The following is an 18,555-nucleotide window of genomic DNA, read 5'->3' on the forward strand; positions in this document are numbered from 1 at the left end:
TGCGAGGAGGCACATCGAAAGACATTCCGCCCATGGCGGCCGGAGGTGCACCCATGCCTCCCATGAGAGAAGCAAAACTCATGCCTCCCATGGTGGCCATAGCGTCGGGTGGTGCTCCAAAGCCAGCAATGCCCCCCATTGCACCGCCCACGGTAGCTCCGAAGCCACCCATGCCACCCATGGCGCCGAGGCCACCGCCACCCATGGCGTCGAGGCCACCGCCACCCATTGCACCGAGGCCACCGCCACCCATTGCACGAACCATGGCTCTTTTTTGAATCAAGACTTCTTCACGGGCAAGATTGACATACTCCTTTTGCGCCGCATTGAGGTTAGATGTGTCCAAGAAGAACAAGTGCTTCTCCCATTTCAACAATCTAGTTCGCTCCTCATTGCTCACCTTCCTCTCCTCCAAAGCCACCTTCCTCTCCTCGGCCGCCAACCTCCTCTCCTCGGCCGTGGCATCTTGGTTCCTTGCCATTTTCCTCACCTCGTTGGCTTCTTTTCTTGCCTTCACAATAGCTTCCATAGCATTTGAGCTCATCATCTTCTTTCCTCTTCTTCTTTTCTTTTGCGTCTTTCTTGCACCCATCCGGTCGTTTTGGCTTCGAGTATGAAACCAAGTTGGGTGTGGGGCTTCTCTTGCCGTCATCACTTGATGCATCATCCTCCTCCTCATCATCATCCAACTTAATTGTTCGCTTGCGTTTGTCGCTCAAATGCAAATCATCCAAATCTTCACGCTTCTTCCATTTCTCATCATCCTTCAACACGTTATAGCAATGGGGCAAGGTAAAGACCCTTCCTTTCTTGATCTTCCCCTTCTTGGTTGTCCTCTCCTCTTCTTTGAACAAGTTTTGCGCAATGTTGTACTACATGAAAACAAAGCAAGTTAGCACCAACAACAAGTATGATGAACATGTATGAAATGCCACTTACTCTATCGTCCTCATTTGTGCCACTTGGGTTCAACTTGTCAACCGCCTTTTGACAGGCCGCCCACCTTTGACAATCCGAGTTGATTGTCGACCATCGGGACCGAAGTGATCTCTTGGAGCGGTCAATTCCACTCAAGTTGTGAACAGCAAAGTGTTCTTTCATCCGCCCCCAATAAGCATCTCTACTTTGATCACCTCCAACGGATGGATCCCTCGACACTTGCAACCAAGTATTGCATAGTAAGATGTCATCAACGTTGGTGTAATTGCTCGCTCTTCCTTTCGGTGCGTCGACAATGCCCTCACCCTCCTCGTCCACCTCGAACGCATGGTCTTCGAAATGCATGTCATTGGTTTGAGACCAATGCGAATTGTTGGAGCCAACACCCATCGTTGACATGTATGCATCATCATTGAGACTACAAAGTTTTTTGAACAATGCAAATAAGCTATCTATATGTGAATGCATTGAAAAAATAACCAAAAAAATAAAAAGTTGGAATTTTTTTACCTTGGGGGCATTTCGTCGAACATGTTGTGCGCGTCGGCCGCCGGCTCAACGAGTGAGCTCGCCGGTGCTTCGGTAGCCGCCGCGCCCGTCGCACGCCCTGCAAGCTTCTTCCTCCTCGCCTTCGAGGTGCCGGAGCCGTCGGCCGCCTTGTTTTTCTTCGCCGATGTCTTGCCCTTCTTTGGCCGTGCCGCATTGGGGAGCTTTGAGGAGGGGGCGGCGGCTCGGGCCGGCGCCGGCGCCGGCGCGACGCCACCCGCCGCCGAGGTCATCCGCGGCGGCATGAAGAGGCCGCGCGCGAGGCCGATGGTCGGAGGAGCTCCGGCGGAGGCGAGGCCAACGCCACCCGGGCTAGGGTTTGCGGCGGCGGCGGTGGCGGTGGAGGGGTCGCGGCTATAGGATGGGGTGAGCGGGGTGCCGGCGCGTGCGTCCATGGGGTGCAGTTCGCCGGTGCCGGCGCGCGCGGGGCGTAGGAGGCGGAGAAGAGAGAGTGCAGCGCGAGCGCTCGAGTGTGCCGCGCGCGGAAGCGGGCGCCCAACACCGCGCGAGATAGCGAATCCGACCGCACGCCCAACTCCTTATACCGCGCGCGCGGTTATTGCGCGCTCGCTGGAGCCACCCGCCGGGTTGCGCGCACGCTAAACTGGCTAAATTTACGGCGCGGCGCTTGTTTAGCGCGCCTGTTGGAGATGCTCTTAGCAACGTTTAGCCAAGAATATGCAAATCGGCTAAAACAAAATATACTGTAGCTTCTAAGCAATCGCACTTTGAGAGCCTATCACAGTACATAATTGTGCTTTACTCTAGTGAGTACAATAGGGAAGAAAAGTCTAAGATTCCGCTAGAATGATTATATGTAGTTTTCTTTTGAGGGAAAGTCATTATGGCGACTTCCGACTTTATTATTTTGCAAACATACATCGTCAAATTCTGAAGAGCTGAACTCCCCAAATCTGGAATGTTACAGAGGACAAAACGTACATCCCTGTATTTTTCCTGCTGTCAATTTTTTTCTGGGCATTTCCAATCTGTCAATTTTTGCCTAGACATTTTCATTTTTTCTGGAACATGTATTCAAGTTAAACACAGCACTGACAGCCTGAGAATAGTTGAAATTATAATCGTATCTTTGCAACAACATAACGATATTACGGCCAAAAAGGTTCAGGCACTATACAACCCTGTATTTTTTTTCCCAGTCGAGAATATGGTGACTCCAGAAATAGCTCATGCCCTTCGATTATAAATGATAGAAAATCATCCTTGCTTGTTATGATATTAGTTTCAGCCACTCACATCAAACATAAAAAAATGCATATCATAGTTTACTTAAAGTTTTTCATGTTTTAGTTTATAACAAATCAAAATTTCAATTCGGTAAAGATGATATAACAACATTATCAAGTAAAATGCTGCTAAAGAGAAATGACATGCGTACTGAACCTAATAACAATAACAACAAAGTCTTTAGTCCCAAACAAGTTGGGGTAGGCTAGAGGTGAAACCCATAAGATCTCGCAACCAACTCATGGCTCTGGCACATGGATAGCAAGCTTCCACGCACCCCTGTCCATAGCTAGCTCTTTGGTAATACTCCAATCCTTCAGGTCTCTCTTAACGGACTCCTCCCATGTCAAATTGGGTCTACCTCGCCCTCTCTTGACATTCTCCGCACGTTTTAGCCGTCCGCTATGCACTGGAGCTTCTGGAGGCCTGCGCTGAATATGCCCAAACCATCTCAGACGATGTTGGACAAGCTTCTCCTCAATTGGTGCTACCCCAACTCTATCTCGTATATCATCATTCCGGACTCGATCCTTCCTCGTGTGGGCACACATCCATCTCAACATACGCATCTCCGCCACACCTAACTGTTGAACATGTCGCCTTTTAGTCGGCCAACACTCCGCACCATACAACATTGCGGGTCGAACCTCCGTCCTGTAAAACTTGCCTTTTAGCTTTTGTGGCACTCTCTTGTCACAGAGAATGCCAGAAGCTTGGCGCCACTTCATCCATCCGGCTTTGATTCGATGGTTCACATCTTCATCAATACCCCCATCCTCCTGCAACATTGACCCAAATACCGAAAGGTGTCCTTCCGAGGTACCACCTGGCCATCAAGGCTAACCTCCTCCTCCTCACACCTAGTAGTACTGAAACCGCACATCATGTACTCAGTTTTAGTTCTACTAAGCCTAAACCCTTTCGATTCCAAGGTTTGTCTCCATAACTCTAACTTCCTATTTACCCCCGTCCGACTATCGTCAACTAGCACCACATCATCCGCAAAGAGCATACACCATGGGATATCTCCTTGTATATCCCTTGTGACCTCATCCATCACCAATGCAAAAAGATAAGGGCTCAAAGCTAACCCCTAATGCAGTCCTATCTTAATCGGGAAGTCATCGGTGTCGACATCACTTGTTCGAACACTTGTCACAACATTATCGTACATGTCCTTGACGAGGGTAATGTACTTTGCTGGGACTTTGTGTTTCTCCAAGGCCCACCATATGACATTCCGCGGTATCTTATCATAGGCCTTCTCCAAGTCAATGAACACCATATGCAAGTCCTTCTTTTGCTCCCTATATCTCTCCATAAGTTGTCGTACCAAGAAAATGGCTTCCATGGTCGACCTCCCAGGCATGAAACCAAACTGATTTTTGGTCACGCATGTCATTCTTCTTAAGCGGTGCTCAATGACTCTCTCCCATAGCTTCATTGTATGGCTCATCAGCTTAATTCCATGGTAATTAGTACAACTATGAACATCCCCCTTGTTCTTGAAGATTGGTACTAATATACTCTGTCTCCACTCTTCTGGCATCTTGTTTGCTCGAAAAATGAGGTTGAAAAGCTTGGTTAGCCATACTATCGCTATGTCCCCGAGACCTTTCCACACCTCAATGGGGATACAATCAGGGCCCATCACCTTGCCTCCTTTCATGCTTTTTAAAGCCTCCTTCACCTCAGACTCCTGGATTCGCCGCACAAAACGCATGCTGGTCTCATCAAAGGAGTCATCCAGTTCAATGGTAGAACTCTCATTCTCCCCATTGAACAGCTTGTCGAAGTACTCCCGCCATCTATGCTTAATCTCCTCGTCCTTCACCAAGAGTTGGCCTGCTCCGTCCTTGATGCATTTGACTTGGCCAATATCCCTCGTCTTCCTCTCTCGGATCTTGGCTATCTTATAGATGTCCCTTTCACCTTCCTTCGTGCCTAACCGTTGGTAGAGGTCCTCATATGCCCGACCCCTTGCTTCACCAATAGCTCGCTTTGCGGCCTTCTTCGCCATCTTGTACTTCTCTATGTTGTGTGCACTCCTATCCAGGTATAGGCGTCTGAAGCAATCTTTCTTCTCTTTAATCGCCTTCTGGACATCATCATTCCACCACCAGGTATCCTTATCTTCGCTTCTCCTTCCCCTGGACACTCCAAACTCCTCCAAGGCCACCTTACGTTAAAGTCGCCATCTTCATCCACACATTGTCCGCATCCCCTCCTTCCTCCCAAGGGCCCTCCTTAATGACCCTCTCCTTGAACACCTGAGCTACCTCCCCCTTGAGCTTCCACCACTTCGTTCTAGCGACTTTGGCACACTTATCCCGCTGGACACGAATCCGAAAGCGAAAGTCAGCAACCACCAGCTTATGCTGGGGTACAACACTCTCTCCAGGTATCACCTTACAGTCTAGGCACGCACGCCTATCTTCTCTTCTCGAGAGGATGAAATCAATCTGGCTAGAGTGTTGGCCACTACTAAAAGTCACCAGATGTGATTCTCTCTTTCTAAAGAGGGTGTTAGCTACAATCATGTTGTAGGCTAGAGCAAAGCTTAAGACATCTTCTCCTTCTTGATTCCTGATGCCATAGCCAAAGCCCCCATGCGCCCCTTCAAAACCTGTGTTAGATGTACCCACGTGGCCATTGAGGTCTCCTCCTATGAAGAGCTTCTCACCAATCGGTACACTCCTAACCATGTCTTCCAGGCCTTCCCAGAACTCCCTCTTGGTGTTCTCATTGTGGCCTACTTGCGGGGCATACGCGCTGATAACATTGAGAACCAAGTCCTCAACTACCAGCTTGACCAGGATAATCCGGTCCCCACGTCTCTTGACGTCTACCACTCCATACTTGAGGCTCTTGTTGATCAAGATGCCTACGCCATTTCTGTTTGCAGCCGTCCCCGTGTACCATAGCTTGAAGCCGGTATCCTCCACCTCCTTCGCCTTCTGTCCTCTCCATTTGGTTTCTTGGACGCAAAGGATATCAACACCTCTCCTCACCGCTGCATCAACTAGCTCCCGAAGCTTCCCTGTCAGCCCTTGCCCATTTTCCACCACACCCGGGTTCCGATGTGGCGCGTCGCTGAGAGGGTTATGCCCCCAACGAAAATCTTTTGGGTTTCATCTCCATAAGAGTGGCTGAGTTTTTACATTGGCTCGCCAAGCCTATCACAACCCTCCTCCTTTACCCGGGCTTGAGACCGGCTATGTTGAGACAACATAGGCGGAGTTGTACTGAACCTAATAATCAGAACAAAATGAACAGAATGTTGTAGAAAAACTTATGGGCCCTCCCAACATGCAAATGAATACATCCGGCTTCTAGGAGCGCCCAAGCAGAATTTCTTTCATTGGTCTTTCGTTTGTTGCGGACTGATCCATGCCTTCCCAATTACTCCCTCCGTTCCTAAGTCTTTTTAGACATTTCAAATGGACAACAACATACGGATGTATGTAGACATATTTTAGTCTGTAGATTCACACATTTTGCTTCGTATGTAGTCACTTGTTGGAATCTCTAGAAAGACTTATATTTGGGAACGGAGGGAGTAGAAACAACCAATCTTGTTATATCTGCATGATTCTTAAAGATTCAGATCTACAGAACAAATTATTGTAAGCACCATAGTATAGCAAATGACACGCCTACTCTTGAAACTTCAACATAACAGTTATCTATTGGCTTACATATTGTAGAATTTACAGGTATAACTCCTCTTAAATCTTAGTTGTCTCTTGGCTTACGCATTCTAGAAACATCTGTACTGTAGCAGTTGCAACTTAGTTATTTATTGGCTTACGCAAACAATGTAATTGATATACCAAATGGTCAAGGAGTTACAACTTAGTTATACATGAAATTTACAGGTAGATTTAGTTGTCAAGCATATTTTGTCCAATAAAAAATTATTATGTAGCCAAAACGCAAAGGGTGAAAGCACAACAGTATAACTCAAAAAACAGAGCGTGAAACATGTTTCTCAATCATTTAGAGCACAAGTTTTCACAGCACAAGGAAGACAATAGTCAAATTCACTGGCCAGTACTGTATATGGGAAACATCTAGCAACAGAAATAATTGAAGAACTTCAAACAAAATAAATTAGATGATGGTAACAGTTGATTCTGCACAGGAGGACAGGGGAATGGAAATCCCATCAAACTTACACATGAATCATTTTTATACCACATGATGCAAGAAACCAGGATTTTTTTTTGTACATAAATCAGGCATTACTAACACTTGTGAAACAGTATTCAAATCAAAACGCAGCAGCACCTAAAGTAGAATAGCATGTAAAGGGCAAGGATCATACAATTATCACCCTAGTGGCTCGTATTTGATTCTGCAGAACATGAAAATCCCGACACGAAAACTGTACCATGTTATACATCTTCATAAGTTTCTTCAGAATTTGTTGTTTGAACCCCACCGTTCCTCTGAAGGAAAAATATTTGACAATTAGGTCGTTAGTTTCAAAACTTCCCACATGGAGGAAGCTGCAACAACCACATCCACATTAACACACACACATAATCCACACAGATGGAGAACCAAATGGCAAACCCAAACACAATTGGAAACAATCTGTAACAGCATGCTTGGAACCAGATGCGAAGACAGCCGGTGCCCCGCAGCAACGACACACGAACCATACGACCGGACCCACTCCTTTGCAGCGCCTATTCATCTGACCAGTGGGGCCCATGGCAATGGCGACAGCCTGAGCGCTCACAGCTAGCTATTCCCAGGGAGCTTGGAGTTTTAAGGGATGTCAGGTATGGAATCAAATTTAAGAATTTTGCGATACTGACACAAGACCAGGCATATCGTAGTCATATACATTGATGCGGGTTATGTGTAGTGGAATACTGTTATTCAGAAAGAGAATAGTATCCTGTGAAACGTGCCTCTTGTGTGCAAAACAGGTGTAGAAATGAATTAATTTATGAAACTTGAGGTGCTGTAAAAATTAATAACATGGTGAAACTGTGCCGGAATGGCCTACTAATCGGCTGTCATATTATCCATGTTCTATGACACAGTTTTACAGATTTAATAGCCTATAAGCAATGAACCTAGCTATGATTCAATATACGCAATTGAACACAAGTCTATAGGTTTATTAGGATCTGGGAAGCAAGAGGAGCATGTGAATCCTTATAGAAAAACGGAAGCTATCATAGAAGCATTACCCCCGGGACAAAGATCTGGAGGGCCTGACTGAACTCGAACTCGTCCGGTAGAGGGGGGATATCCTGCTGTAGCCGCCGCCATTTGCTGCTAAGGGAGCTCCGTCGGCATTCGTCCAGGCCGCTGCCACGCGGCCGTCGGGGCGCTGCCTGCCCCGGACCAGGACGTTGCGCCCTTCTCCAGGATGCCGCCTTCGATCTATCGGCTGTTTCCCCAGGCCAGGAAGTTCCCGATCCACGCTCCCAAGGTAGTGGTCCAGATCCCTGCACGCACAGCGCACACTAATCACTGGCACAGTCGCTGGCTTGACAAAGAAAGATCTACCACTCAGACAGGCCGGGCCAATGCGTCCACATACTGACAGCCAGGGCCGATGTGGTAACCTAGCCCCGACGCATCACAACCCTCCTTTCTAGGCAGCTTAGTATCTGTACACAAACGCAAATGCTGCTACTATTGTTGCAGCCCCAAAAGAAAAACAATACACGCCAAACACTCTAGGCCTCGGAGTAGGCTGCTACCAGATGAAATAGACATTCAAAATCACAATGAACCTATAAAATAGAGCCTACATCCAAAGTTTGATTGAACTGGGAGATTAAGCAGCAAAATGGAAAATCTGAGAAACAACAAAACATATAATATATTTCATCAAGAGAGGAAAACTGATTTAGAATACCATTGGCTCTGGAGTCTGAAAAACCTACTCTACTACCATTTTTCTTAATGACAAATATACTTAAGAACATCGATGAACACAATGGCATCTTAATTAAGTAGCTTAAAGTAATGACAAACATAATGGCATCTTAATAATTAAACTTCTCTATTTCCTTTCAGTAGAATGTTTCAGATTCATCAGGTGTAGTAGGGATTAATGGCAAACACTTTTTCCATACTTCTGTGTGCAGCTATGACATGAGTGAAGTGCTAAAGTTGTTTTCCCTGTAGCTTAAAGTAAACTTGAACAACCCTGCTTTTATCAATAAATAAAGGTTGGAAGCTCGAAAGGAGTGCCAAATGAAAAATCTTGCTTACATGATGCAGATAATGGCAATTGAAAAACAGGGAAGGAAAATCTTCATATTTTAACAGTTATACTTCCAAAAGCACTTATTCAGAGATACAAATCAAGTTCTCACTTCATATATTGGAACACTGGATGCACCACAAATCCACAAATGTAACATGAAACAAAGTGAAAGCCTAAACATGAAGTAACTGATCTATGCAACACAAATTACCAGTATGAGTCATTCTTTAAATTACCATCCAAGCTGCTAGTCTATACCTTCATCAGAGTGTCACTTCTTCCAGTGCCACCACACAGAGAGTTTTGGAGGCAGGAAAACGGCGAGGTATTGAGTCTCTAGTTGGGACGCAACCAATCCATCGGAACTAACTGGAGCGCTACCAGCGTAGAAATTCCTTTGGCCTAAGAGCTCGGAGGGGGTTCATATCTGTACTTATCCCAAGAAGAAGATAAAGCACAAAATCACAATAAATGAATTTGCAAAGAGAGTTATCAATTGATAAGCATGAAACGATGACTTGGTTACCCAATTTTAAGGTGCATAACACCAGATGGTCCATCTAACGTCCAGTAACCAGAAATTGAACAGACTAAACTTAATTCACTTGTCGGCCAATGAACCAACAAAAAAAGAGAGCAAACTGAACAAATTTCACTCGTTGCCCACCATATGCAAGTACAGCCATTCTAATTTTATTAAATGTATTCATTATTCATATCCATAATAGGTATACTGAAGAAAGGACTGAACATAATTCAGTCAGTGACCATCTAGATGTAAGTACAAACAATCCACCAAACAAACACACAAATCCTATGCCCCTATCACACAATCACACAAACAATCCAACCCGAGAAAACCAAATTGGGCGCAAACAATTTCAATATCCACCAAGAGGACATGAGTAGGGCGACAGGAGCTCTCCAAGCAATAAAGGCCGCCGCACAGACGAACACCGAGAATCCCCGAACTCTGCCAAACACCGAACCCACAAGCAAAGGGAACAGAGAAATAGAATGCAGGGAGAAGGAGCATCCCTACACGGAGGCTGCTGAATCGAAAGGGAAAAGGAAGAATCACAACTGCAGAAGACAGGCAGGGACCCGGTGTGGTGCAGCGGTGAGCGGTAGCGGGCCGAACGGCGACAGAAGGTAGAGCTCTGGTGCGGCGGGGGTCTAGAGTGGCAGCGACAGCGCCCGGCCTCGTGTGGATGGAGACCGTCGGGAAAACGAGCGCCAACACCAATTGAAAAAGACACGGTTCTCCAAACTCTAACTCAAAACAAGCGCCAACACATATTGAAAAACAGCCATCAATGCATACTCAAAAATAGCCCGTGGCAGTGACAACCAGACCATAGTGCCAATCCACACTGCCAAGCCCCTTACCATCAAAACAAGCCACGCCTCAGGACACAAAAGACATGTGATCCACGAGCCAAAGCAACTCCAAGTTAAAAACTACCTTACAAATGCACTGCCCAGAGTAAACACACGCCCCAACCAAACCAAACACATAGCTCCATACAGAAAATACAGATAAAGCAAGGCTACTGAACACACATGTACCTCTACAACGACACTTACCTCAAGAACAAAAATCAGAATAACCACATTCCAACAAGCGCTAGCACGAAATTCATCCAACCCCAAGAGAACCACACAGATTGACCACACGTGAGTCACTAAAAAAAAGGACCCCATGTGAAAGAGCAAACAAACCTCCCAAAATCAATAACTCTGTGCAATCAACAATCCATTCAGGCTATAGGAACTAAACATACTCCAATAAAAAAAATGATTTCGCCACCGCGGTCACTTTTTACAAAAGAGTCCAGCGCCACCATAGTTGGAGAGATGATTTCTATTCACTGAACCATCCAGTTACAAATGTACAGATACATATATCCCCTCAGGGAGAGAGCAAGCGCTCCTGAAAATGTGGCACGCAGGCCACGAGCCTTGCTAGATCCTATTATCTAGGAGTGGACTCGGTTTACAGTACTCAACGTTACAATTACACAAGTACATGTTTAACACACCCCCCCCCCCCCCTCAGCCGGAACTCCGTGAGGTAGGACGTTCAGGCTGGCACGGAACTCATGGAAAACTTGAGAAGGTAAACCTTTGGTGAACAGATCAGCAAACTGTGAACTCGATGGCACATGCAGGACACGAGCCTCACCAAGAGCCACACGATCCCGGACGAAGTGGAGATCAATCTCAATATGCTTTGTCCGTTGATGTTGGACGGGGTTGGAGGCAAGGTATGTTGCGCTGACGTTGTCACAATAAACCACGGTTGCTCGGGTCGGAGGACACTTGAGATCATGCAAGAGTTGGCGTAGCCAGCAAGATTCTGCAACACAGTTGGCGACACCCTGTACTCAGCTTCGGCACTGGATCTGGAGACAGTGGGTTGACGCTTTGAGGACCAAGAAAAACGCAGAACCCAGAAGTGGACTTGCGAGTATCGGGACACCCGGCCCAATCAGCGTCGGTGTAAGCAATGAGGTCATGAGATGGTGACTTGTAGAGCTGAATGCCATAGTGGGAGGTGCCTTGTAGATACCAAAGGATGTGTTTGACCAACTGCATGTGTATGTCACGTGGCTCATGCATGAAGAAGCAAACTTGTTGGACAGCATAGGAGATATCTGGTCGAGTAAGAGTAAGGTATTGGAGTGCACCGGCCAAGCTTCGGTAGTAGGTGGGGTTGGAAAGTGGTTTGCCATCATGGATGGATAGTTTGGAAGAGGTGTCGACGGGAGTGGACACCGGTTTGCAATGTAGCATGTCGGCACGGTCAAGAATCTCAAGTGTATACTGTTGCTGGCAAAGAAACAAGCCGGAGGAGTTGGGAGTAACATTGATGCCAAGAAAGTGATGTAACTCACCAAGGTCCGACATGGAGAACTCCTTGAGAGAGGCGATGATGGAGTGAAGGGCGGCGGCAGTGTTGGCAGTGAGGATGATATCATCCACGTAGACAAGAAGATATGCTATGGTGTGTCCATGGTGGCGGATGAATAAGGACGAATCACTCTTGGAAGCGCAAAACCCAATAGACAACAAGAATGTCTTGAACCGAAGAAACCACGTCCGAGGGGCTTGTTTCAAACCATAGAGAGACTTGTTGAGGAGGCACACATGATCCGGGTGAGAAGAATCAACAAAACCAGCCGGTTGGGAACAGTAAACAGTCTCCTTGAGATCACCATGAAGAAATGCATTTTTGACATCCAGTTGATGTATTGGCCACGAGTGAGAGGTTGCAAGACTGAGCACCACACGGATAGTGGCCGGTTTCACGACCGGACTGAAAGTCTCATCGTAATCCACACCCTCTTGTTGAGTGAATCCCCGAACAACCCACCGAGCTTTGTAGCGAGCCAAAGAGCCATCCGTGTTAAACTTGTGGCGAAAAATCCACTTCCCCGTAACAATGTTGACACCTGCAGGCTTAGGCACCAAAGACCAAGTAGAGTTATTGATTAAAGCATGATACTCCTCTTGCATAGCATGGCGCCAATTAGGGTCCTTAAGGGCTGATTTGTACGTGGGAGGGATAGGTGAGAGGGGTGTGGAAGTAGCATCAGCAAGAAAAAGACGGCGAGGCATGCAATAGCCACGTTTGGCTCGAGTGGTCATGTTGTGGGAATTACGTGGGGGTTCAGCTGGTTGTGCATGGCGAGGGATACGTGGCGGAGGGGGAGTGGGTGTGCATGCCTCAGATCCCGAGGAGGATTCGGTGGGGCAGGCGACAGGCGCGGAAGACTGAGCGGTAGGTGAGTCAGGGCCGACAGGCGCGGAGGGCGAGGTGGATGCGGCGTGGGTGGTTGGTGGGGATGGGGCCGCAGCTGGCGAGGTGGATAATGAGGGGGTTCGCTCTGCGGTGCGGGGAGTGGAGGTGGGGTCGGCAGGTGGTTGGCGGCATGCGGGTGCAGGGGTGCGCGATTGGTGGGGAGGCGGGGATGGTGGGGCGTGGGGCCAGTACGAGGTAGGCGGGGGCGGCAGATCCGAGAGATCGGGTGCAGGCGAGCGGATCCGGTGCGGGGGTGGACTGTGTAGCTGGTGCTGTGGGCGGTGTATAAGGAAACGAGGTTTCGTCAAAAGTGACATGCCGAGATACAATAGCGCGTCGAGTGGATAAGTCATAGCACCTGTACCCCTTATGTTCGAGGGGATACCCTAAGAAAACGCACCGAGTCCAGCGAGGGGAAAGTTTGTGAGGCATAGTTGCGGATGTGTTGGGAAAACACAAGCATCCAAACACACGTAAATGATCATAAGATGGATGAACGCCGTGGAGAAGAAAGTATGGTGTGTGGTCAGCAATGGCTCGAGAGGGGCGGCGATTGAGAAGGTAGGTGGCAGTGTGTAGAGCTTCGACCCGGAAAGGGGGAGTAAGGTTGGCTTGGATGAGGAGGGAGCGAACGACGTCGTTGGTAGTGCGAATGAGACGCTCCGCTTTGCCGTTTTGGGGATAGGTGTGGGGGCAGGAGAAGCGATACACTATGCCATTGGCAGAAAAGAAGGAGCGAAGTGATGAGTTGATGAACTCCCCTCCATTATCGCATTGCATGGCTTTGATAATGACATTGTATTGGGCGTGGATAAATGTGAAAAAGCGTTGTAGCGTGGTGGAGGTGTCCGATTTGTTGCGCAAGGGAAACGTCCAAGAGTAGTGAGTGAAATCATCGAGCACAACAAGATAATATTGAAAACCGGAGAAGCTTACAACGGGAGATGTCCACAAGTCACAATGTATTAAATCAAAGGGTGCATAGGTTTTGCTAAAAGAGGAAGAAAAAGGGAGACGTGCTTGGCGTCCTAGTTGACAAGCATTACATGGAATGTGGGCACTTTTATTACATGAGCTAAGGAAATCGTTGGCGATGGTGGACAGAGAGTGTGCGCCGGGGTGCCCAAGTCGACGATGCCACAGATCCGACGTGGAGACGGTGAACACCGACGGTGGTGCATGGTTATTGCCGTAGAAGGGGTAGAGATCACCATTGCTAACGAAGATCATGAGAACCCTCCGAGTTCGAAGATCCTTCACAAGAAAACCGCAAGGGTAAAATTCAACGGAGCAAGAATTGTCCTTAGTAAAACGGCGAACGGAAATTAAGCTAGTGACAACATGAGGGGAAACTAGGACATCGGTGAGGCGAAAATCATTGGGAGGGAGAGAGGTGGAGCCAGTGGCTGTGACGGGTAAGTGGTGCCCATTGCCAACCAAAATGCTAGAGGGAACATGCTTTAAGGAATAACTAGACCGGGTGAGGTTACCTTGGTTGCCGGTCACATGAGAGGAAGCGCCACTGTCGAAGTACCACTCGGGCGCAGGAGCGGACGGGAAGCCACCGTTGCTGTAGGTGGCGTTGAGCATGGCCGCGTATTCCCAGGAGGAAGGAGGATGCTGGTAGAACGGCGCAGGGGGCGCCGGCGGTGCGGGCAGGAGCGGGTAAGCCTGCGCATGTGATCCGGGGCGCGGGCCAAGTACGCCGGCCGCATTGGGCGGGATCCAACCGGAGCGCGGGGAGGGGATCGCCATCCCGTAGGGCGCGAAGTAGCCGGTGAAGGGCGACGCTAGGAGAGGAGCAGGGTGGCTGCGTCCAGTGTTGTCGCCACGTCCACGACCGCGGCCACGACCACGACCACGGCCACCGCGGTCACCACGGCCACGGCCAGGGTGCGGGTGCGGCTGTGGAGGAGCGGTTGTGGAGGAGCGACCGGGGCGCCAGCAGGGGCGCGATCCGCACGATCCGGCGGGGCACGGCCACCCGTGCTGGAGCCGGAACCAGAGGCGCCACCACTCGGCAGGGCGAACGCGGAGGTGCTCTCTTTGGCCGCGCGATGCTCCTGGGATTCCTCGGCCAGGACGACCCGGGAGAGGACGGTGTCGAAGGGCAGGTCCTGATCACCAAGGACGACCCGCATCGTGTCGAGCCGCTTGTCGAGGCCATGGAGGAACTGGGTGGTGAGGTCCACCTCGGTGACAGCACGGTCGATGTCGGCGAGAGCGTCCGTGAGGAGTTTCATCCGGCGAGCGTACTCGGAGACAGACAAATCGCCCTGCTTGAGGTTGCGGTACTTGCGGTTGAGGATCATGAAGCGAGCGGCGCGATTGGCAAGGAAGTAGTCGCGGATCTTGTTCCAGAGGGCGAAAGTGGTCGTGGCGCCGCCGACGTGATCACACATGGTGTCCGAGAGGGTGGCGTAGATCCACAGAACGACGTGGGCATCGAGCTCGAGGTAAGTGGCGGAAGCATTGGGTGGCGGCGGGTGTTCGACGAGGTAGGAGACGCCGTAGCGGACGAGAACCATGAGGACGAAGGTTTTCCATTTGTGATAATTGTGGTCGGCGGGGTTGAGGAGGAACTTGATGTGATCCAGGAAGATGGGGTTGCGAGGAGCGGGCGACGGAGGAGCAGGAGGAACGGCGGTGGTGAACAGGGGGGCAAACTGGGTGCCCGCAACGGGGGAGGAGCCGTTGATGAGAGAGGGGGATGTGCCGAAGACGAACGGCGGGGAGGAAGCAGTGGAGGAGGCCGCAGCAGGCGCCGTCGAGGAGGATGAGAGATCGCCGGGGGAGGTGGCAGAGCTCGTAGCGGCGGCGGTGGAGGGAGAGGTGGCCATGGTGCGCCTGGTAACTGATACCAAGTTGGAGAGATGATTTCTATTCACTGAACCATCAAGTTACAAATGTACAAATACATATATCCCCTCAGGAGAGAGCAAGCGCTCCTAAAAATGTGGCACGCAGGCCAGGAGCCTTGCTAGATCCTATTATCTAGGAGTGGACTCGGTTTACAGTACTCAACGTTACAATTACACAAGGTTTACGACGAAACCTAGAAATCGATCACTGATCCAATTTGACTACCTCTACGGGATAGACCTCAACAGAAAACTGTTGAGTAACGGCAGCAAGCATTTTTGGTCTGAACACTAAATGAAGCACGGAGAATTAATCTATAACGATCAACTAAAAAAAATCCTAGATGAAAACATAACAGAAAAGTTGGAAAAACTCTTTGCTTTGGATCTATTTATACTTTTCGAGAAGAAGTTATCACGGACGAGCCACATGCAGGGAAACTTGCACGTGTGGTTCTGGCCGGGCTTTCCTTCGGTATCTAATAACCTTGCTTCTGCTCGCCGCTGGCGCACCGGGGTCCCCGGCCAGAACCACACGTGCAAGTTTCCCTGCATGTGGCTCGTCCGTGCTTTTATCCGAGGCGCTGCCTGCGACTCTGCATGGGAGAAGAGGGCTGAACTGCAAACTTTCGTGTTCAGAGCATTGCATTGTCTAAGGGAGTAGGGTGAGTAAGCTGCGCCTACCAAGCTAAGCTTTCGTCGAAAAGGCGTCACTGCTTCCTTTTCGGCGCCCGCCCTTTATTTAGGGATCGCCCTCCCAATTCGAAGTTTTTTCCTGGAAGTTTCAACCGTCGTTGACTCCACCTGCCCGTCTTATCAATGACAATCATCCGTTTGGATGAGGCCATTCTAAGGGTTGTTTAGGATTGGTATCTGCTCTCTTCCCACGGAGTTCTTGTCCCCATGACCAGTATCAGCAGAGGCAAGACGATGAATGGGATTGTGGCACTCCACTCGCCGCCAATGCGGAAGGATGCCGCCGAAAAGAATGGAACACTTTCTTTTGTATCGGGCCTTCAAAGAAACAGATAGCTGAGTAGAGAGTGCGGCCGAAGCATCCATAGCTTAGCGATTATGTTCTTATAGATAAGGATTAGACGGATGAGTACATGTTTAACAACCATAACAAACGTTGACTCGTCCACCATGAAAATACAGGGAAAGAAGCTCAACCAAACTAAGCTTACAAACATAACTCCACTTATCATGCACGGAGATGGTAGCAGCTAATTAAACAGGCTTCCTTTCCGTACAGGAAAAACCAATGCTGAAGGAAAAAAAAAGAGGACTTACAAAAGGCCCCAGCAAGCGCAACACACATCCAATCCCTAAATACGCCGGCGACACACCACGGTAATCACAGAATAAAGGCACAAATACATGCCCGAACACAAAGGGACGCATTCACCAGGTGAGCCGGCCACCAGGATGAAGCGACCACATGAGGCGCAGACGTAGCTGAAGCACACCTCCTCCAAACGCAGTCATCCCCACCAGAAGCCTGGACCGTAGACAGCTTGACCAACTCCCCCAAATTGCCTCCCACATCAATCAGCTAAACAAGGGGATCGAATAATATACCGCAGCGCAGGAGAGGAACACTCCAACTGTAGGAAAAAAGAACAGAGGGGAAGGAATGGTATACCGAGAGACGAAACCGACGAAGAAGGCCGGCCCCAACGCACCGACCAGAGACGGCAGCTGCAACAGGACCGGGATAGAAGCTCCGTCCCCCTCCGTCCGGCGTCCGCGCAGCTCCAATACGACCCACAGCAACCTCCACCTCCGCCAACAGCGCCGCCGACGCAGTCGCACAAGCGGCACCCGCGGCGGCCCAACCCCACCAGCAGCAAGAGCGGAAGAGGGGGGGCAGCCGGAACGCTCGCCCCAGAAGCTCCAAATGCCGCCCAGCACGCCGCAGACCACCCCAGCCCCTCTCCTTGCCGCACGAGCCTCCGACCATCGATGGACACGCGGCCAGCGAAGAAATCCCCCAGCCGCCACACCGCGGGCCTCGCCTTTCACCAGGGGAAATTACCAGGAAGCCCACAACGAGCAGCGACTTACATCGGCCCCCCAAAAACAGTAAATGCCCAGGGGGGGTGCGACCAAGTCAAAATTGGCTGCCCAAATCGCCAATGTTGGCTTCAATCAATTGTGGGCTCTCTATACTTAGGGAGCTTAGAGCATCACTAGTAGTACCCTCAAACCTTAAAAAATAACTGTTCTTTTACGGGTTAAAACAAAAAAAACGCAATGACTAGAACCCCTAAACCCCTAAATCCGTAAACAATTTTAAGGGTTGGAGCCCGGGTCGCTCTCCCAGCCTTTAAAAGTGAGGGTTGGAGAGGAGAAACAACCTCAACCTCTATTCCTCCGCTGTGAAAGCGCCGGAGGGAAAAATCAGCCCCGTCCCGCCGCCCGCCAAGCTCGCAGCCGTCGGCCGCCGCGCGCCATGGAGCCGCCACCCGCCAAGCTCGCAGCCGTCGGCCGCCGCGCGCCATGGAGCCGCCACCCGCCTCCGTCCTCACGCCCGCCTCCTCCCTCGCCCCGCCCCCAATCGTCGCCTCCGCGACGCTCGCGTCGGCCCAGCAGCCGCCCATCCCGAGCCAGGCGCAGGTCACGTCGGTGGTCGCCGCCACCCACGTCCTCGGCGCCAAGCGGCGGCATGCTGGCCAGCACGTCGTCCCTCCGCAGCCCGCAGTCGCCCCGGCCCCCGCCTCCTCCCTCGCCCCGCCGCAGCCGCCCACCACCAAGCGCCGTCGGAAGACATCGCCGGTTGGGCCGAAGGGTGCTGCGGTCGCCAAGCTCGCCGCGGGAGGGACCCCGGTCGTGAAGAGGACCACCTCCCGGACGAAGACCGCGCCCGCACCCCCAATCACCGACCCTCCGCCCGTCGTGCACGAGGTGCTCGACGG

General features: G+C 50.2%; 1 protein-coding gene across 2 annotated transcripts; it reads right to left on the reverse strand.

Moving 5' to 3' along the window:
* Positions 1-6,822: 6,822 nt before the first annotated feature.
* Positions 6,823-17,746, reverse strand: LOC123053794 (uncharacterized). 2 transcript variants are annotated; one of them, XR_006425828.1, is made up of 4 exons: positions 17,283-17,735; positions 9,230-9,398; positions 7,941-8,201; positions 6,823-7,184 (listed from the first exon to the last, which is right to left on the reverse strand). XR_006425828.1 is itself a non-coding variant. In XM_044477342.1 (2 exons), the coding sequence occupies exon 2, from the start codon at positions 15,614-15,616 to the stop codon at positions 14,567-14,569; it is 1,050 nt and encodes a 349-aa protein (XP_044333277.1). In that variant the 5' UTR covers positions 15,617-17,192; positions 17,283-17,746; the 3' UTR covers positions 14,517-14,566. The 2 variants fall into 2 exon arrangements, 1 of the variants encoding a protein (XP_044333277.1); XM_044477342.1 differs by lacking the exons at positions 6,823-7,184; positions 7,941-8,201; positions 9,230-9,398 and adding an exon at positions 14,517-17,192 and having other exon boundaries at positions 17,283-17,746.
* Positions 17,747-18,555: the final 809 nt, after the last annotated feature.

Source organism: Triticum aestivum, chromosome 2D, assembly GCF_018294505.1.
Source record: "Triticum aestivum cultivar Chinese Spring chromosome 2D, IWGSC CS RefSeq v2.1, whole genome shotgun sequence".
Lineage (NCBI taxonomy): Eukaryota > Viridiplantae > Streptophyta > Magnoliopsida > Poales > Poaceae > Triticum > Triticum aestivum.

What these genes read in the sequence shown, in the direction of transcription:
- LOC123053794 (XM_044477342.1), bottom strand. Translation starts at nt 15,616, where the DNA reads ATGGCCACCTCTCCCTCCACCGCCGCCGCTACGAGCTCTGCCACCTCC.